General features: G+C 36.3%; 1 protein-coding gene across 6 annotated transcripts in view; it reads right to left on the bottom strand.

Moving 5' to 3' along the window:
- The window catches only part of RAB3IP (RAB3A interacting protein), a 47,898-nt gene that overhangs the window by 3,668 nt on the left and 21,549 nt on the right, over window positions 1-22,681 (bottom strand). For 5 of the 6 annotated variants that reach the window (XM_082422850.1, XM_082422852.1, XM_082422851.1 and 2 more), the window contains 7 exons: window positions 17,138-17,233; window positions 11,264-11,341; window positions 10,378-10,581; window positions 6,316-6,444; window positions 4,956-5,068; window positions 1,386-1,485; window positions 926-995 (listed from right to left, as the gene is read on the bottom strand). In XM_082422850.1, coding sequence (XP_082278976.1) covers window positions 926-995; window positions 1,386-1,485; window positions 4,956-5,068; window positions 6,316-6,444; window positions 10,378-10,581; window positions 11,264-11,341; window positions 17,138-17,233 — 790 coding nt within the window. Of the gene's footprint in view, window positions 1-925; window positions 996-1,385; window positions 1,486-4,955; window positions 5,069-6,315; window positions 6,445-10,377; window positions 10,582-11,263; window positions 11,342-17,137; window positions 17,234-22,681 lie in introns of those variants that run through there. The other variant, XM_082422853.1, reaches the window with a different exon arrangement.

The raw sequence follows: 22,681 nt of genomic DNA on the forward strand, positions 1-22,681 counted from the left end.
ACAAAACTGGCATGGACTTGTCCCTAGCCTAGTATCTGCTATTTCTGTTTTAAAACAATCATACATATTAAAAAAAAAACAAAAACAAAACCAAAAAAACAAAACAAAACACTGCTTTGGAGCTGTCAGGCCATATTAGTTTCTATGCCTGGTATTTAAGACATTCGGCTATAAAACCATAAGTAATCATGATAGACTACATTAAAAATGCCATGAAAGACTACATTAAAAAATATCCAGGAGAGTCATGGGCTGATTCCCCTGGATATATCATCTGCATGTCTCAGCTGATTTACAACACAGTAATCTTTATTCCACTCAGAATTACACTCAGGACTGCTTTATTAACTCACACATGAAAGTAGAAAACACAGAAAAAAATTTATTGTTAGTGCCTTGTGGGTTCCAGTAATTAAAATAAACCTGGGGAACTCCCTGGTGGTCCAGTGGTTAGGACTCTGCACTTCCACTGCAGGGTACACGGGTTTGATCCCTGGTCAGGGAACTAAGATCCCACATGCCACGTGGCATGGCCAAAAATAAAAAATCTATTAAAAAATAAATAAAATAAAATAAATCTGACCATGTCTAGAGCTTGTTCATTTTTATTTCTTAAGGAGTAAATTCAATGGGCTTTATATGCTTCTCTCACACTTACCATCTGGTTTATCATATACCCCTTAAAAGTTAAAACTGATCCTGCTTAAAACTCAAAATTACAGTAAAATGAGGCAAATATAAGGATTAAATACAACATGTTTAAAAGACGCATTTGTTCCCAAATTCTTCACACATTTTATTAGGCCTACAAAAGAAATTCAATATAAATGTACCAATAATAAAGTTTACTTGTGCTTACTATTATGTTCCATACTTTTTACTGAACTTTCATGCAAATATTTTATAATGAATTAAGAACACTCACCATCCTGCTGCTTCACAAGTCCCTGTTGAATATATCGAATATACGTGAAAAAGTTACATACAGAAGTGATCTAGGCCAAAAAGAAAAAAAATGTTAAACAGTCAAATATCTCACATCAAAGCAAGCTTTATTAAAATTTGTGGTTAATGAGGAGCAACTAAGCCCGCACGCCACAACTACTGAGCCTGCGCTCTAGAGCCCTCGAGCCACAACTATTGAGCCCGCGAGCCACAACTACTGAGCCCACGAGCCACAACTACTGCAGCCTGCGCGCCCAGAGCCCATGCTCTGCAACAAGAGAAGCCACCACAACTAGAAGCCCACGCAGCGCAACGAAGAGTAGCCCCCGCTCGCCGCAACTAGAGTAAGCCCACGCACAGCAACGAAGACCCAATGAAGCCAAAAATAAATAAATAAAATAAATAAATTAAAAAAAGAAATTTGTGGTTAAGTTACTTACCCTGTATCTGCAAAAAGGAGAAATATAATAATAATTGCTTGAGTCCCCTAATTTAATTCTGTGTTTACAGGGCTTACTCTGACCTGTGAGAGCACATTTTCTGTAAAATAAGGATAAATTTTAGTTTTTTAAATTAAAAGCATTTTGCCCCTACGTTCTGGACAAGTTGTATATTCATTAAGACAACTAACATATGAGAACCGACCATGTACCAGGCACTTTGTGACGCTGGGCTATAATGATGAAAAAACAAAATCCCTGCCCTTTGGGGCTTACATTCTAGTATAAGCTTACAGGCATAGCTTTAACCATGGTTCTAGAAATAGAAGCTAAATGTGTTAATATATGTCCTATCCTGGGGCAAATTTACAAATGAGTAATCAGCTGCAGGGAAGCTCTCAGCTTTCCACTGGGACTTCAACTTCTCTCTCAGTCGAAAAAAACTTAAAAGTGACTGCTTAAGTCTCAAAACATGTTATTGACAGCTTGCAGGAGAACAGCTTTCAGATGGGATACTTTTTGGTGTGCTGGGTTGGTATATACGCATTTAATGTGGCACCTAGGCCTAAGAAATACAAAGGAATAAGCTACCGTACAAATACACTGAATCTTAACAATTACACAAAGGGTACACTACGTTTAGACATACCAACCTTTCTCTTTGTATACTACAACATGTAAAATTTGGTATGAGGGCTTTCTGGCTGGGATTAGGCTGAAAGCCTCTTTTTTTTTTTTTTTTTTTTTGCCACACCACTTGTCATGTGGAATCTCAGTTCCCCGACCAGGGATTGAACCTGCGCTCACTGCACTGGAAGTGTGGGGTCTTAACCACTGGACTGCCAGGGAAGTCCCCCTGAAGACCTCTTGAGAGCAGTGAATGTATTTTATTCATCTTTAAATGCCTGGCACCAAGCATGCGCCTGGCACACAGCAGACATTCAGTGACTGTTGGTTAAGTGACAGGCCACCCGTCACTCCACTGCTCAACAGGATCAGGCTGGGCTCACAGCAGCCCAGTTGTCAACCCCCTAAATGAGAAGCTTGACTGAAGATAGCTGTCATTCCTTGTCAATGCAAAATTAGTGTAGCTCTAAGTAAAATAGAGTGGCGAATAGCATTTTATACATTATAAATTATATAATAAAGAAAAATATATTAAATGAACGTTAATTTTCAGCTATACTTACCAGAAATATGATACAAATGTGCCTCCATATTAAGCAAACACATGGAGAATGTGCATTTAAAAGAGGGTAATTTTGGAAGTGGCCATTCAAATCACAAAAGAATTCTTACCTTTTCAAAGAGATTTAGCCTCATTGTTCCTTTATTAGAAAATTCCTTTAATGATCTACAACAATATTTAAAAGCACTAACTACTAGCTTGGGGAGGATAGACAATCAAGAAATTTAAGGCACAAGTGTTAAAAGTCCTTGGAACTATACTATTTTAAGTATAATTTACACAAGAGAAAAACGTAACCATCAAACTGATAAAAATCACCTTTTGGAAGCAGACATATACCTGTTTGTCTACTATTTTTCTAATTTTGAAAGGACTCAGGTAAAGTGGTTTTAAGCATCAACTTTTAAAATAATAAAAAAGTGTTTAAGTTATCTCATTTCTAAAGCCAATATATTTTTATTTGAGCTAGGATTCAACACTAAGTCTTCTGACCTCTAATTCCAATGTTTTTTTAACATGCCACATTACCTCAGTATCCCTTAACAGCTCTAGTCCCAAGATTTCAAATCCTTGTTTGCCATTTTCACTTAGGGATGTCAACATGTCTAAATCTAGAGCTATCATCTTGTTTCCAAAACCAGAGCCCTTCCTATTGATTTCCAAAAGTTCACAGCATCCCTCTAATCAGTCACCTCTAATTCCTTTTTTTCACGTCTTCCCTCTCCATACACTCACCATTCTCTGAACACACTGTTTTCTTGTTCCTTTATTCAGTCATATGTACTGTTCCTTACCTCCCCAATTCCACCCATGCTTCAAAAGCCCAGATCAAATCAAATCCCAAGAACAGTCCCTGATCACCACCAGTGGAATGATCTTGCCTTCCACAAAATTCTCCAAGCACCATGCCATTCGTTTAGTGATTATCTTGGTAACCTCATCCACAAGAGCCATACTTCACGTTTCAAAAAAGAGGACAACGTCTTCTTTAGTATTCTCCACACAATATGCCCTGCAAACACCTTGGTTTCTGGCCCCATTCCCACAAGGACAACAATATTCTTAACGATGTAAATTATTCTCTAAACCTAATCTGTATAATTATTTTACTAAAATACTGTAAAAATCTACTTTAACTGAGATTCTGATTTGTTATCATTTGATATTTGCACATGTTTAATGTGTGATATATAATACAAGCATAAATTTAAAATCCTACAGTAAAAACTGCTATATTTAAAATAAGGTATAACAGAAATTAAAAGTACAAAAAGTATTAATGACCAGGATAAAAATAACCCACGTGTTTGTTGAAGGACAGAATTTAGGAATGAAAATCTCTTCCCCAAAATTCAGAGGCCACCATACTACAGGTGTGGCATGGGAGAGTGTAAAACAGGACGTAACTGTAGGTAGACGTGTGGCTCACAGAGCAAATACAGGACTAAGTTACCCAAATACCAACACTGTGTGATGCTGCTGAGAGTGTAACGTGCGTAACAGGAAACAAGAACTATACAACTCCTACGACTGGCTTTAACAGACCTAGTAGTTAATCTCAACCAGCTATTTCCTCCTCTGCCTGCAAAATGGCCTGATGGGATTCAATTATTGCTTGCTGTGAGCTCTCTCGGGCTCTTCGGTCCCCTATACTGATCTAGTTCTTCACCACCAACTAAGCAGCTTCCTCAAAATCTTCTGAAGTCACTTTTTAAACAGCTGTGGCAAACGTTTTATGTACTGTTGGTTTCAGTCTTTCCTCCTTCCAGGACCAGTTGGAAGACAGCTTGCCCTGCTACGAAATGTGGGAGTCACCCCTGAAGGTATACAACTGCCAAATATCTCTCACATATGGGAGACAGAGCTGTTTATTTACCAAAGTGAGAAAGTTTTATAATGAGAGTAGTAAAGGAGAGGACTAACCAAGCCTTCTGGTACCCTGTTTTCATGCTTGGTAAGACTTGGTCTAATTCACTGTCTTCTCAAACTATTTTTGATGGCAAGCCTCAAAAAGAAATAATTTACACAAAAGCCCAGAACACATAGCTATACATATAAGTATAACAGACAAAAATTCTGCTTATGACCCACTAAAGAGATTTCATAATCAACTAATGGATTATAACAGGCGGTTTTTAAAGAAGTTTCTAACACCTGATCTACCTGGATCCCACATATACGTTTGTAATTAAAAGGGCTCTCCACTGATGCTAAATGTGAAATCCCCACACTGCCCGGGGATTGGTCTTTGGGCTGCACAGACTTTAAATAGAAAACTGACAGGAGATTTAACATTTAAAACCAGAAAATATTAAATAACTACAACACATAAAATTTTAAAAACTCAGTATCTTCCCTAAGACATGGTTTTGAAAACATACTTTGGTCCTCCACATTCAACGGCAGATGCTTTCACAAATCGAATAGGTTGTAGTCCCACTGGTTCAATGCTTAGAGTATTGTTTTCCACAGCCTCCAGAACAGCCGAAGCCAACTTCAAAAAAAACAAAGAAGTATTAGATGCTATGCTGGCAGGAAAATATAAAAATTCTATTCTATAATAAACTAGTTTTTAAAAATTATTTTTCCCAAGGCCCACTAGATTTGCCTTAGCTAATGAAAAAGAAAGAAACCACATAATCTCGGTTTGAATTCTTTTATAATTCAAACATTGTTATGAAAGGCAATTCAGTTATAGCTAAATAACTTTTCTTATTATCTAGAAGGAGATTAAAGACATTAATTCCACACCACCCCTTACCCACAATTAACATCCACTGGTAACGTCACTGCAAAATGAATATCCTAATGCTTCATTTTGCTAAATTTATGCATTGTTTTTTCCTATTGGTCATTTATAACACAGTAGTATGTGTTAATTATAGCTATATATTTACTGATCATGTATTTATGTGCACAAGAGTCTACAAAAGAATTAACTGAGTTATCAAATATTAAATGCCCAGATGGAGACAGTAGTAACTGATAAACAACTGATGAAAGACAAATTTCATTCTGGCAAGATTACTCATACTGAACAGCCTACCTAAAACCAGAGCCACAATGACTAACATATCTACATATCAAAAGCATTTTACTGTTCATCTTAACTTTTCCTTACAAGCAGTGTTATATAATTAAATCCTCTAAAGACTTAACATAAGACTCTTAGGATTAACTTTCTTAAACACTGATTAACAGGATATTTGTAGACAAACTTTCCACATGTAAGAACAAATTAAAATTATGACCTTACATTTGTATACTGCCTCGTAGTATTTTTTTTTAAGTTTTTCTGTCTACTTAATTCACTTCATTTTATCTTAACAATCCTGTGACACAGGCAAGGCAGGCATTTTTTCCCCTGTTTTAAAGATGAAGAAACTAAATAGGACTTCTTTTTAATCACATACAGATAAACCCAACAAACACCTTAGAGTGTACAGAACTTCCCTTGCACTGAACCTTGGACTAAAAATTAAGTCCTACCCCCTTACATATTTAATACTTCACTCCAATGCAACACACTGCAGCGTAAGTGATCCTCTGCTCAAATAAGGAAAGAGGTTCAGTAAGTGAATGCCAAGAAATTATTATGATCCTAATATGGAATGGAGAAAATGGTAAAATATGACACTTTATAACTTATTTATGTAAGAGATATTAAAATATGTAACATGACTTAGTAAAAGGTATAGGAACAACTCTAATGCTTTTCCGTTAAAATTTGTTTTTCATTACCTCACTTTTTGAGAAGGTTAAACATGGAAAAATATCTTCCTGATAGATTTTGTCTAAGAAAGGACATGTTCTGTCCATTATGGGCTCATCCTTCCAAGATCTGAATTCATTATACAGGGATAAGTCAGCCTGACAAAAGAAAACACAAAATAACTTTTTAAAAAGTACAAACATAAATAACTTTATAAAACTGAAACCTAATTTAAATATTACTGAAAAAGAAATACTCTTTATTTAAAATAATAATTGAACCATTCTTGATTAGTTATAATACACAGTAGTAATTCTTCTTTTTTTTTTAACTGAAGTATAGTTGATTTACAATATTGTGTTAATTTCAGGTATATAGCAAAGTGATTCAGTTATACATATATTTTCCAGACTCTTTTCTATTATAGGTTATTACAAGATACTGAATATAGCTCCCTGTACTATACAGTATATTCTTCTTGTTCATTTTATATATAGTAATGTATGTCTGTTAATCCCATACTCCTAGTTTATCCCTCCCCCGTCCTTTCCCCTTTGGTAACCATAAGTTTGTTTTCTACATCTGTGAGTCTGTTTCTGTTTTGTAAATAAATTCATTTGCATCTTTTTTTAGATTCCACATATAAGGGATATCATATTTGTCTTTCTCTTTCTAACTTACTTCACTTAGTATGATAATCTCTAGGTCCATCCATGTTGCTACAAATGGCAATATTCCATTCTTTTTTATGGCTGAGTAATATTCCGTTGCAGCAATTTTTCTTTTTAAAAAACAATCCAAATTCCCAAATGACTAGGTGGCGCTTTTCAATGTATCCACTATGGTGTCCAAGGACACTACTATTATCCACCTCGCCAAACAAAATAATAGTAATGTTGGAGCTCCCCTTAAGGTACAAGTGCACACTGTCCTGAATATACAAGATGATAAGTCTTTTGTGAAAATAATCAAAAAGTAATTTGGAGCCAAGTTAATTAAATAAAGTGTTTGAGGGGCTTCCCTGGTGGCGCAGTGGTTAAGAATCCACCTGCCAATGCAGGGGACATGGGTTCAAGCCCTGGTCCGGGAAGATCCCACATGCCGTGGAGCAACTAAGCCCGTGTGCCACAATTACTGAGCCTGCGCTCTAGAGCCCGCGAGCCCCAACTACTGAAGCCCGTGTGCCACAACTACTGAAGCCCGCGTGCCTAGAGCCTGTGCTCTGCAACAGGAGAAGCCACCGCAATGGGAAGCCTGCGCACCGCAATGAAGAGTCGCCTCCTCTCGCTGCAACTATAGAAAGCCCACACGCAGCAACCAAGACCCAACACAGACAAAAATAAATAAATAAAATAAATAATTTTTTTAAAAAAAGAATTTAAAAATAACATGTTTGAATAAACAGAGACTGACTAAACCGTGAAACCTCGTTTGGGGTCAAAAGTGACACCAATTGTTCTGCTATTACCTTAAGGCATTTCCAAAAGAATTTCCAAAATATTTACTGTATAAGCTGCAAGACTAAAAGCAGCACACACAAAGCCTCCTAAATTGACTATCTTAAAATATAACATTTATTTAGATTGTTTTGGCATTTCAACATCCAGTATCTACCATCTGAATTATCAGTAATAATCCAGGCTGGCACCCACCTTCCTATTCACTCTTCCAGTTGTCCCTTCTCTTCCCATCCAATTTAATAAATTTTCCCAAGTATTCTTCTCTACAGATTCCCTCAGCCCAGCTCAACACTTGTCAACATACAAAGCAACATCCACCCACAGCCACCCAAACACAGAGAAGTGTCTCTCACTCGCCTGGCACTCTAAGCCAGAAACACTGGATACACTATAAATGAAGCACTGACTGCAGCTATGGCCTCTAGCACAGCTCAATCAGATGTGCAGGTAGTCTTCACAAAAGTAACAAAAGGCTGACTGTACCCCAGCTTTCCTACAGACTTTCCTTTAAGGTGTATAATGGCAATCTCAATGTGAATATTTTTCATCCCAATCCATAAATTCCTTGAATCAAAGCTAAAGGCAAAAGGATAAAAATATTAGCAGATAAGTAATACTTACATTTTCAAACTCACTTTCTTTGTAAAGTCTACCCTTTGATGGATGTAAAGCTCTAAGTAGGTAAGTAGTGTTCTAAGGAAAGACTCTAGTTTAAAGGCAGTAATTTATTTATTAAGAGCTGACTCTGTGTCAGGAACTATGGCAAGCACTTCACAAACATTTAATCCTAAAAGCTGAGCAAGATAAATATTATAATCTCCATTTACTGATAAGGAAACTAGGGTTTAGAGAAATAAAATAACTTGACCAAGGTTACAGAGCAAGAAACCAGTAAAAGTTGACATCTGAGTGACTTGATCTCAAAGCCTTGCCTCATTACATGTGTGTGCATGCATGCACGTGTTTTAAATGCTTTCAGAAAATACGTTATGACCAAATGCCCCCATCACATTTTCTGCAGAAACATGGACATGTTTCATTTTCCTTCCAATTGTTAGATCTCTTTCTAAGACTTACACAAGTCAAATTTATGTGTCTTCTCTGTCTAATAAAACTTTTTGACAAGTTTTTCACATGTATTAGAAAACAGGATATATGAGGGAAGCAAAAAGTTATATGCTGCCTATTCATATTTTAAGGAATTTTGTAAATTAAAAACAAGACTTTAAAATGTTCCATGAGAAACTATTTAAATTTTCTTAGTGTAGACAATAGGGAAAAAAGGTACATAATTACACACACTGAGAAACCATAGCAAAAATACAAGTTGTACCAAGCAATGAAAAATGCTATCTAGGGCTTCCCTGGTGGCGCAGTGGTTAAGAATCCGCCTGCCAATGCAGGGGACACAGGTTCAATCTCTGGTCCGGGAAGATCCCACATGCCGTGGAGCAACTAAGCCCATGCGTCACAACTACTGAACCTGCGCTCTAGAGCCCACGAGCCACAACTACTGAGCCCATGTGCTACAACTACTGAAGCCCGCACGCCTAGAGCCTGTGCTCCACAACAAGAGAAGCCACCGCAGTGAGAAGACTGAGCACCGCAATGAAGAGCAGCCCCTGCTCGCTGCAACTAGAGAAAGCCCGCACGCGGCAACAAAGACCCAACGCAGCCAAAAAAAAAAATGCTATCTAAATTGAAAGAAATCAGAATTAAAGTTATGACTAAAAAAGTTTCTTAAATATTTAATAGAAACCAATGTGAATTTTTTTGTCACATTCCGATTTGACCAAGTACTGAACTTCTCTCTCACTAGCATCTTTTTTATTAATAACTAAAAATGCAATTCAATTAAAATAAGTAACAACCTTGGTTATTCAATTTAATAAACTCCTGGCTTCCATGCAAAAATCTGAACAAGCACACACAGCTTCTTAATGAATAATGATGGACTTGAATTCACAATGTAAAATACAGCTTTTAAGAAAAAAATGGGAGAAGGCTGCTCATTAATTAGTGATCAATCCCCTTGGAAATGTTTTCTCATATGTAAGTAAAAACTATTTTACTCAGAACACCTCAAAATATTTCCAGTTATTATCTCAGTTATCTTTATAACATATCTTTTAAAATGATAAGGCTACCATTAGTTCTATATTTTGTTGCTTAATTATCTGAATGAACTCTAGGACTACCCTATGGATATAAAATTCTGCTTCTCCCAGAATTGAAGTAAAAGCAATGTGCCATTCTTCAAGAAAATCACCTAAATATTTTCACACATTCTTATATTCATATTTTGCTAGAGCACCCTAGCAATAAATTTTGACTAGTCATATCATTAAAGCCACCCACTCTCCTTTATACAACACATGACCGTTTGCTCCCTAAATGAAATATCGAGATTAAGAAACTTACCAAGTTTCCAGCAGGTACTCCAAGGTCAGCCAGGTAGAGAAGGGAAATGAAGAATCCCTGAAAGCAGCCAGCTCTAGATAAAGCCTCCCCCATCTTAATACTGAATATTTTGTACTAAAAATTTTGCTGGCAAAAATCATAACCAACACCTCAGTGATGAGATTTAATAAGTATCAACAGAGTCAGAGGGGACAGTCCTGGACGAGTTACCTCTTTGCAGTCTTTTACAATTGGCTGTATCACACTGAGGTCCTGATGACTGCCACTCATAGCACTGCTTGTACTTTTATTTCTTGTATGCCCCTTTTTAAAATGTGTCTTTCCACCTGGCAGAGGCTCTTGTGTAGGTGACGTTGGAGAACTGGACAATACAAGTGTCTTCAAAGCAGCTACTTCAGCTTGAAGTACATCAATCTTGAAAAGAAATCAACACAGTCACGTACACTGAATATGTTTTGTGACAGATGCAGCTAAATGTTAGCAATTTAGTTACTTTCAAAGATGAAATATAAGTTTAGTCTGTATTTCCTATGGATTAATAAAAGGAAAGTAAAACCAAATGGTTTTTTTGAAGGTTTTTTTTTTTTAAACCAAGTTTTTTGATGTTTCCATACAGTCTGGATTCAGCTGCTATTCACATCAGATGAAATTTTTTAAATTATCAAAATGTCTAACATTTCACTTATGTGAATCTTCAAAATCTTCAAAATATATTAAAAAATAGCTTATGATTAGTTGCTGTTCGTTCCTAAAATAGTAAAATCTAATAACATTTCAGTTGGCTATTTTTTAGTGAATTAAGAAAATAAATATTAACTTTAAAATGTGATTATACAATCCTTTTGATAATACATGTGATTCACAAGCCTTTAAATCATTTGCTTCTAATATAAATGGACACCAAACATTCATTATTGATTATATATATGTAGTAGCTATTTTCTTCTTTATAGTTTCCTGTAGTTTTAAAAATCTTCTAAAGTAAGCACTGCTTTTATAATCAGAACAAATCCAATAAATGTTAAGGTATTTTTAAAATAGTAATCACTAATTTCTTTGCATTTTATAGCATTAAAAGCAGGAAGCAACAACTTACTTTTCCTTGTGCTTCTTTTAGCTGTTTTTCTGCTGTTGCCTGCTTGACATTTGCTTCTCTCACCATCTTATGAGCTTCCTGAAAAAGTTAACATCTCAAATTTTGGAAACAAAGTATTTAGCATTTGTTTTCAAAAATCTTTCAACATGTGTCTATGATTGAGGCAAAGCTACACTAACAAAATTTTGCCTAAAATTAAGTATCCAGCATAAACTGCTGAAATAGCAGTTGTCATCAGCCAGACCAACTATTAGGAATAGGGAATAGGTACCTTCTTTTAGTATCTATCACCACTGAGGCAGCCAAGTTGAGTTTGATCATTCTGATCAGTGCCTGTGTAAGGACTGCAAATGTGATGAAGGAAAACACATGACCCAAATGTCAAATCCAACTTCTTTGCAGTTAGGTTTTTATAATTTGATATACACACACACACACACACTATTCATTCATATTACTACTCACAGCAAAGATATACAGAAGGGACAAGTAAAAATATTAACACATCAATAATGTTGCAGTTTATAGGAATAACAGTTGAGAAACCTTAGAGCTTCCAATAAAAAAATTCACAAAATGATATCAAATGACAATTTTGTGCAGAGCAATCTAAAAAGGCAAATCAGAGTTAACCCTTTAATAAGATCTTAACTTTTTAGTACCACAAATATGAAACTCTAGGTATTTAATTCCCCTTTATTCATATATCATTTATTCATCAAACACTTATTCATGACACCTCTTCATGAAGTACTGTTCCAGGTGCTGATAATACACTGGGAAAAGAGACAAGGTCCCTGCTCTTAAGGAGCTTACATTCTGATTACATTCTAATAATCAAATAAAATATCTGAGTACAAATTCTGGATTTTATTCTAAATCCACTATGAAGCCTTATGGTTTTTTAAGGAAGAGAGTGACATGATCTTACTTGTACTTTAAAAAGCTTACTCTCCTGTATGGAATAATCCCTATAAAGAATAAGAATAGACTGGAACAGTATACAGGGTGCTCAAGATAATCCCCCAGGATGTAAGAACATGTATTTTAGAACTTCAGCTTACAGTTCATGAGAAGGAAGGAAGTGAGGGAAGGAGGAAGGAAGGAAGGAAATCAGCTTCAAAGACATTTAATCATTTGACAACAGAACACTCACTAGGTCTGTTGATTGTTCAGGGGAGAGTAGAAGTTCTCCACACCAGAATTCCACGGTGGCACTCCCATTTGTCCATTTGCTCTTAGAGTATTGTAATGAACTGCAGCTTGTACGTGCCCAAGAATGTGAGTTTACAGATTATATTATTTTAAATAAGAGAAGCTTTACTATCAATGCTTTATAATGAGATTAACTGTGAGAATATGCCATGCACAATTATGCTGGTTATCTTGTGTCAAAGTCTGTAAGAGCTATCAAATTTAATAATGAGGTAAGCATTTTTCTTTTAAAAATAACAAATGTTTCAGCTGTGCTAGATTTTTCTGTGATGTCGCTGTCAATAAAATACTACTTGACAGGTAGTTTCAAAATAATAAACATATCTATCTGACCCACCAAGATAAGTGACATTTAAACTATGAATGCAGAAGTAACTCGTGCTAAGGAGAGAATATTTGTTTAAATGTTTGGAAATGGACTCTGGTTTCATAAATAGCGGACTATGCAAGTTGAAACAAACTTCCTACAGAGAACAATTTTTAAAAGCGGGACATTTTTTAAAAATTTCTTTGAAGACATTAGAGAGCTAACAAAATAGTGAAGAATCAGGGGACCAAGATGCAGGAGAACAGGTAAACCCAGGAAAGTGAGCTGGGATTTGGGGTGACTTGTCCCCTAGAGATATAAGGGATACACTGAAAAGGTATAACATACGTGTTATTGGAGTCCAAAAAGGAAAGAGAAAAGAGCTAGAATGAGGCAGGAGCAGTATCTAAAATGATAATTCATAGGTTTTAGCAAATTGACAAAAGACATCAAAGGATATATTCAAAAATGTTTGAAAAGTTTTCTATCACTCTGTCATTCTGAAACTGAAAAATGATATAAGTATCATCTATATGAGAAGTCAGCAAACTTTCTAGAAAGGCCAGATAGTAAGTAGTTTGAGCTTTGTAAGCCATATGGTCTCTATTGTAACTACTCAACTCTGCTGCTGCAGTGTGAAAGCAGCCATAGACAGTAAAACAATGAGTGTGGCCATTCCAATAAAAATTCATAGGCACTGAAGAGCTTCATATAGTTTTCGTATGTCACAAAATATTCCTCTTTTGATTTTTTTCCCCCACCTCTTACCATTTGGAAATGTAAAAACCAATCTTGTCTCATTAGGCTGTACAAAAGTATATATAGGCCAGTTTTGCCCTGCAGGCTGTAGGTTGCAGACCTCTGATCTATACAAATATTCATGTCTGTATATTTACAAACTTTGAAAACAGAATTTTTTTCCTATCTGGTTAGCAGTGATTCAAATGAAGGGGATTTTCTTCTCTTTTTTAAAAAAAGTGTTTATTCAACATCTTCTGATTAATTTGCAAAAACAATTTGCTGGTATTAGAGAAGACAAAAATTCACTAGAGAATGTTCTGGAAAAGCCTTCACATAACTGGCAATGGGACTGAAAATTCAGTATAATGACTTATTACAGGGAAAGAAGTACTTGTTCCTTTTGGATCAGTATATCTGTGAGTCAGCAGCAGCATTACATCTAAATTTTAAAAATGGAATATAGACCAGACCTTCATCTGGATCATAAATTTAAAACAAGATTTCAAAAACAAGGTAACATATTCAATCACGCTGCTCTCACTAAATAAATATACACACACACAATATGTTTTAGTGAGAATAAAATACTTTAGTACTATTATAAAAAATCTAAGCATTTTTGTTATCTCACTCTTTTTAAAACTTTTGTGTTTTATACTGTATGTAACACATTATATGTGTGTTAGTGTATGTGCATAATTTGTGAGTAAGTACATATGCTCTTAGAGCAGTGTCTAGTACATAGGAAACTCTCAATAAATAGTAGGTATCTTTATCATAATGAAGGTCCATGCTCAAATTTGTCTCTGTGGCTTGAGACAAATGGAAGTTCCATTTATGACTTTCATAGCACTTAAAGCAAGATCAAGGTCATGAATTTGAGTCCCAACTTTGCTCCTTACTCTAATTATGCCTCATTTTCTTCACAGACAAAATAACGATTTATACTATATTTGCCATATAGCATTGTTGAGAGAAAACTAAGCATATCATAGACATTTATTAAAACTGGCTGAAAAAATATAAAAACATCTTAAGACTACATATCTTTTTTTTCCATGTTAAATGTAGACTACTTTGTAAAGCATTCTTTCAACCGACTTCATTTTATATTTTACATTATCTCAAAATCTAAAATACTAGAAGAAAAAAATATATATATACATATATACACACACATATATATAACTTTAGAGTCTTGTATTTGATACATTTAAGACTCAAGTTTGCTAAATACAAAGTATAATTATATTCAAGATTATTCATCATTCATAATAAATTCCTAATCTGAGTTTACAAGTTTACCAAAATTGTACAAATTGAGTTTATTCAAAAAAATCTTTAATTCTTAAAAAAACTACACACACATATGCATAAAATGTAGGCAAAAAACATCTTTTCATAAGACAATGGTAAACTGAAATCCTGAAGGCACAACTGAGACCACAGAAAAACTTTTTGCCCTTTTTTTCTAAATTCATATTGGTTTGAATACAACTTTCTTCATTACTGAAATCATCTTTAATCAGTGTAGTTTCTTTCCCAGAAAGTACACACAGTTAAGGCTATTAGCCATTGTTAGGTTGGGGATAAGTTAGGGATCCCAAAACTATGTTTTTTAGATAACTTTTTCATTCACTGCATGAACTGCATTTCTGGTACTTCACATCCTACTATAGAGAGGGAAAAGTTTGTTTGTTCTCCCCCTACTTCATCTAACAAAATGCACATGTAAGTGCAGATGGATGGAAATAAGCAGGGCTAAAATTAAGGGCAGGCAGATAGGAAATCAAAATTAACATAAGTAGCATAATATATTTGTTTGCTTATCTACTATCCATATATTATAAAAATTTCTTCTAACCAGACATTACTGGAAGAAAAGTCTTATGTTTCTGAGTCCTTCTACATATAAAAATGTAACAAGTTACACAGCTCCTGTTCCAGATCTTTAACTTCCCACTACCTCTATGCTTAAATTTATCTTCCTCTCATCTCTGATAACTAGCTAACTAAACAAGAAAATAAGTTAGTTTTTAAACATCCGTGAAAGCAAATGACCCCAGAAAAGACAAGGGAGAGGGCAAAGGGTTGTGGAGCAGAGGGGGCATGGAAAGCCCAGATGTCTGAAAATATCTTCTGCAATATTACTTGTAATGATAGAAACCGTGGAATGTACACTTGATAGATTATGATTATCATTACATTCACTACGTAGTAACATGAAAAGATGTTAAAGTACAAAATATATTAGGATTACAACTAGGTAAGCAAATATATAGCTAAAACTAAAAAAGATTCTGCATATACAAAAATAACAAAAGGTAAAGAAATTTTTCCTCCAAAATCTTTTTTTACATTAAAATTTTTAAAACAAATTTTTAGGGAAAAAAAGAAAATACTGGTAAAGTGATAATGACACTAGTCATTCTAGTAACACATCAATGTTTTTAATAAGGAACTTCTGAAGGCTAAAGGTCTTATAACCTAAAGGTAGTGGTTCTTAACCAAGGAAATAATACCCTCTCCCCATCCTCCACAAGGATATTTAAAAGTTGTCAAAATGATGAGGGAGTATTACTAGAATTTGGGTCAAGTGTGATGGTTAACTTTGTGTGTCCAACTTGACTGGGCCACAGGTGTCCACATATTTTAGTCAAACATTCTGGATGTTTCTGTGAAGATGCTTCTGGATGAGACTAACATCTGAATTGGTAAACTGAGTAAAGCAGACTGCCCTCCATAATGTGGGTGAGGCTCATCCAATCAGCTGAAGGCCGGTTAGAACAAAAAGGCTCATCCCCAAAGAGTAAGAGAATTCTTCCTGCCTTCAGACTCAAATTGAAACATTAGCTCTTCCTTGGTCTCAAGTCTGTCAGCCTTTGGACTGGAAACTAGAACTACACAAGTAGCTCTCCTGGTTCTCTGGCCTTTGGACTCAAGACTGGAACTACACCATCATCTCTCCTGCGTCTCCAGCCTACCAACTCATCCTCCAGATTTTGGGACTTGCCAACCTCCATAACTGCATGAATCAATTCCTTACATAAGTCTCTTTCTACATACATGTAAATGTATATATGTATATATACACACATCCTATTGGTTCTGTTTCTTGGAAAACCCTAATACACCAAGGATTCTAAATGTCCAACAATGTCAATGGCCCCCCTACTGAGAAACACTGCTTGAACTGGGTAGGAATTTTGATCCTGTGGCAGGCTGGAAATAAAGAAGTATGCCTTCTAACCTTCCTCAAATCATCCCCTATCAGAAGACTACCTCAAGGGTTTGCCATCTTTGTTATGGAATCATATAAAGATACTCTAAAGCAGCCCCTAAATAGTTGGTAAAATCAAAATTAAAATTTACCTCCTTTCTTTCCACATACACATTTTTAAACCACCTGATTCTGGTAACCCATAGTGTTTTTTTCTTTTCATATCATTTTAAGTTGTAGACTTTACATTTCTTAAAGATTTTATCTTTTTAGAGGACTTATAAATATGCATGAAGCTAAGCATATCTTTTTCAAGATTCCCTCATAAAACAATTCTATCAATATATAAAAACCATGACGTTGCTCTTGGCCAAGATGTAAACAGACCAACCTCAAATAGACTAGCTGTGAGTTCCTCCAATTCCTGTCCAAGTTGATCTCGTACTTTAGAAAGCCTCTCACACTCTTCATCTTTTAACTTCAGTTCCTATGAGAAATTGATCATTTTATTTTTTATTTCCAAAGTTCAAAGTTAGATTCAGCAGACTATACAATTTTTACTAATAAAATTACAAAATATTAATACTGCCCCCTCCTACAACATTCTCACTGAAAGTGTTTATTTAGCACTTGCTATGTGGAAACAATCAGGCAAATCTAAAATTACAAATAATTCTAATTCACATATTAAATTTTCATGTTTTTTTCATAAAATATCCAAAGATTAAGAATAATTATTCATTCTATGTGAAAATAAACAATTAAATAACTTCATTCTTTTTTCCTTAACTTTTCTCTGAACATATTTATTTCTATCAACCAAGGAATTTCTTCAATTATGCTGATTCATTTCAATAAATGTTCAGTGAAGTTTTTTCATGTTTACTTTAAAAATTGTTTGCCTATAATTTCATGTACCATACTGCAATTAGTCTAAAATTTCCATTAGGAGACTATACCTATTTAACACTGCAACCAGAGGCAAACAGTGTATATTACATTTAAAATTAAGAAGAATATTAATGACAAAAATCCTACATTTATACGTAACTCCTCAATAGGTCATAAATAGATGCTAAAAATTCCTTTATTAAGATGTTAAATATGCAATTTTATGTTACCTTAAATTTATCTTTCAAACTTAGAGATTAAAAAAAAAATCCAAACTCCCTATGTATCAGCCACAAATACAGTCGTGCTGTAATTGTGGTGGGAGCATAGTTTTTGAATCCCCCGACAATTCCTGACAACCAAATATTCCAACTGGGATATCAGAAGAACCAAATGACTACATCTTCAACAAAACTAGGTAAAAGAAAATCCCCACATATCTTAGACCATGAGAAAACGTGGCTACACTGCCCAGACCACAGGATCAGTCACTGTGTGGAAGGGACTACAGAGATACTCTATGAAGCCTCAGAACCCAAAAATCATTACAAATGCCCCAAAAGCAGAGGACTATACCCTTGGTAAAAACGGGAAGAAAAAAGTGTGAGAACAAATGGAGAAAAAGGGAAAGGTTTTCACAGGCTCCAAGTTGCAGATGAGTGCAAAAATCATACGCAGTACAGAGGCAGCAAACAGTACAGTGAAGCTCTAAACACTCAGGAATCTCAAAGCATCCAGCAAAGAGACCTTTCCAGAAGGACAGAGCCCCACCATAAGGGGAGAACTCTTGGAATATAAAACCAAATTGCAGGACAGGAATAATGGAGATAGCGAGAGAGAAGGTTCAGATATTAAAGGAGGAAGGAGTGGCAAGGTTCCAAAGGAAACAGATCACTGGAAGTATTATTAGAAAAAAAAATATCTTAGGATGTAATGCTAAGCACAGAGACACTAGGCTGATGGAGAAAACCTTCTTTCACTTTCATGGGTTTTCTTGTTATTAATTAGTGCCCTTTCTTTTCAGCTTAAAGAAGTCCTTTTACATTTCTTGTAAGGCTGGTATAATGGTGAACTCCTTTAGCTTTCACTTGTCTGCAGACCTCTTGATCTCTCCTTCAATTGTGAATGATAATCATGCTGGGTAGAGTATTCTTGGCTGAAAGTTTTTTCCTTTCAGCACTTGGAATGTATCATGCCAGTCCCTTCTGGCCTGCAAAGTTTCTGCTGAAAAATCTGCTGATAGTCTTTTGGGAGTTCCCTTGTATGTAACAAGCTGGTTTTCACTTGCTGATTCTGATATTCTCTTTATCTTTAACTTCTGACATTTTGATTATATCTTGGTGTCTCTTTGAGTTCTTTTTTGGAACTCTCTGTGTTTCCTGGACCTGGATACCTGTTTCCTTCCCCAGGTTGAGGAAATTTTCAGCCATTATTTCTTCAAAAAATTCTCTGCCCCCTCCTGTCTCCCTTCTCCTCTGGGACCCCTATAAAGTGAATGTTGTTCCACTTGATAGTGTTCCATAGGCCCCTTAAGCTACCTTCACTTTTTTTCATTCTTTTTTCTTTTTGCTGCTCTATTTGGCTGAGTTCTACTGCCCTGTCTTCCAGATCACTGACGCTTTCTTCTTCTTCATCATCTATCCTCTTGTTGAACCCCTCTAGTGTATTTTTCAGTTCTATTATTAGATTCTTTGGCTCTGTGACCTATGTTTGGTACTTTCTTATATTTTCTATCTCTCTGTTGAAGTTCCCACTATGTTCATCCATTCTTCTCCCAGGTTTGGTGAAACCATTATTTTGAACTCTTTATCAGGTAAATTACTTTTCTGTTTCATTAAGGTTATTTTCTGTGGTTTTATCTTGTTCTTTCATTTGGAATATATTTCTCTGTTTCCTAACTTTGACTCTCTGTGTTTGTTTCCATGTATTATGCAAAATAGCTCCCTTTCCCAGTCTTGGAAGAGTGGCTTCATTTAAAAAATGAACTTTACTGTTCAAGTCCTAGCTCTTGGTTGCCTCTTGAACCTTTGTGACTATCTAGGCAGCCTGATTTATTCTTGACAGGTCCCAGTTGTGAGGGTTTGCCAAGACCTGTCAGTGTTCCAAAGGGTGGGACCTTAATCAGCATCTAGTTTCAAGCTGATGAGAAGCCAGACCCTTAGGCAGCAGCTTTTAAAGTATGAAAATATATACAGTCCCACAGGACCACAACTGAAAACCTCGCCAGCCTCCAGACCAGGTGATCTTGAGGTGTCCCCTTGGCAACAGTTGCAAAAATCAGGGCTCCAGACAAGTGCTCAAGCTCCTTTCTGGGAGGTACCTGCGAGCTGTAGCAAGGCCAAGGGAGACAGCAAAGATGGCATCCCCTGGCCTACATTCCCTGAGAACATGCCATGCCCTTCAGAACAGGCTGAAGCTCCAGGATAAGTAAATATGATTTTTCACAGGAAGACTGGGAGTGTGTTTCAGTCAGCTATCTATGCCATACCCTGGGGATGGTAGTCTGCCAAGAACTGTCTCTCCAACTGTTTCAGTCCCGTGGGGCCCCAAAAACACAAGCTCCCCTCTGGCCTCTAGAGCCAGGCATTCAAGGCTCTGTGTGGACTGTGTGCACCCACTGGCTTTAGCAGGGCTGCAGGAGAGCAAGGGGGTGGCCTGTGCCCACTGGCTTTCCTGAGGCTGTGGGAGAGCACAGGGATGGAGAACACTAGCAAGGTAGAGGGAGGGCACAAAAATGGCACCTGCCAGTGCTTGCAAAATAGAGAATGCAAAAACAGAGCCTGCCAGCATTTCCATCCCCAGAGAGAGTCCGAATAAGCCCCTCCCGCTCTGGAGGATGCTTTAAGATTAGCAGATGAATCTCCTCACTTACGGTCTAGGCACTTTTCAAACTGCTGCTTTTGTGCTGGGTCCCAGGGTAAGAGAGTCTGCGTGTGAGCCTTTAAGAGTGAAATCTCAGTTCCCTACAGCCTTTTGGGTCTCCTGGACATAAGCCACATTGGTTTTCAAAGCCAAACATTTTGGGGGCTCATCTCTCGAGTGCAGGTCCCAAGGATTAAGGTGCCTGATGTGGGGCACAAACCCCTTGCTTCTCAGGGAGAAGCTCTGTGTTTGTGAGATCCCTCCTGATTGTGGGTCAGCTGCGCCAGGGGTGGGATTCCTGGTGAGACTGCATGTCTGCCTCTCCTGCCTGTCTCTATGTGGCCTTTTTATCCTTTGTGTGGAGAAGCTGTTCAACTAGTTCTTTTTCAGAGGGAATTATTCCATATGTGGCTATAGATTTGGTGTGTCCATGGGAGGAGGTGGGTTCAGGATCTTCCAACACCATCATCTTGAACCACCTTCTCAAGAAAACCTTGAACAAGGCTTACCTCTGAGAGACAGAAGTGGCTACACAGATACACCAACAACAACAGAAGGGAAAGCCCTGGAACATGAGACTGAGAGAGCTATCCTGATTTATCCTACTCCTTCACAGGAACCTCTTCCTAAGAATCCTGGGAAATCCAATTCATTTAAACATGAAAAACAAACAAACAGAAGATATGTGAAGTTACCATAATAAAAAAGTTAAACATAAAGCCAAGTCAACTATGGATACAAGGGAAAGAAAATCAGATAGGTATCAAATTTCAACAGCATTTTATGCTAGAAAACAATGGAATCACATTTTTAAGATACTCAAGGGAAAAAAATGTGAGTTGAGGATTTTATACCCAGCCAAAGTATCCTTCAAATGTCAGACCAGAGACAGAAAATTATAAAACTGTAAAACTTTAGAAAATATATCCCCCATGAGCCTGCCTGAGTTATCAAGTAGCACATGAGTTTCATGTAATCAAGAAAAAAACTGGAGAAGCTTTAACATTAAGAACTGGGGGTGAGAAGCAAATGTATTTAATTGTAGAACTACAACTAAAAGACAGGATTACACAAGAATGAAAAGACAAGCCACAGACTGGGAGAAAATATTTGCAGAAGACATCTGATAAAGGACTGTTAACCAAAATAGACAAAGAATTCTTGAAACTCAACAGTAAGAAAACAATCTGATTAAAAAATGTGCAAAAGATCTGAACAGACACCTCACCAAAGATATACAAATGGCAAATAAGCATATGAAAAGACGTTCCATATTACATGTCATCAGGGAAATGCAAACTACAACAACGAGAGACCACCATACTCCTATTAGAATGGCCAAAAACCAAAACACTGAGAACAGTATATACTGACAAGGATGGAGAGCAACACGAATTCTCATGCATTGCTGGTAGGAATACAAAATGGTACAGCCACTTTGGAAGACAGCTTGCAATTGTTTACAAAACCAAACATACTCTTACCACACGATCCAGCAATCATACACCTTGGTATTTACCCAAAGGATATGAAAACTTGTATCTACACAAAAGCCTGCACATAGATGTTTACACATTCATAACTGCCAAAACTTGGAAGCAACTAAATATCCTTCAGTAAGTAAATGACTAATTAAACTTTTGTACATCCAAATAACGAACCATTACTCAGCATTAAGTGGAAATGAGCTATCATGCCATGAAAAGACATGGAGGAAAATAAATGCATGACTAAATAAAAGAATTCAATCTGAAAAGGCTACATACTGTATGACTCCAACTACATGACATTCTGAAAAAGGGAAAACTATGGAGATGGTAAAAAGATCAGTGGGCGGCCAGGGACTGAGGGGCAGGGAGGGATGAATAGGTAGAGCATAGAGGATTTTCAGGACAGTGAAACTGTTCCATATGATACTATAATGATAGATACACATTATTATATTTTTGTCAAAATCCACAGAATGTACAACACCAAGGGTGAACCCTAATGTAAACACTAAAGTAAATGGGGGATAATAACATGTCAATATAGGTTCACCAACAGTAACAACTGTACCATTCTGGGGTGAGATGTTGATAGTGGGAGTGGCTATGCATATGTGGGGAAAGGGGATATATAGCAACTCTGTACTTTCCTCTCAATTTCTGCTATGAGCTTAAAATTGCTCTAAAAAAAAGTC

Source organism: Balaenoptera physalus (genome assembly GCF_965194825.1).
Source record: "Balaenoptera physalus genome assembly, chromosome: 13".
Taxonomy (NCBI): Eukaryota; Metazoa; Chordata; class Mammalia; order Artiodactyla; family Balaenopteridae; genus Balaenoptera; species Balaenoptera physalus.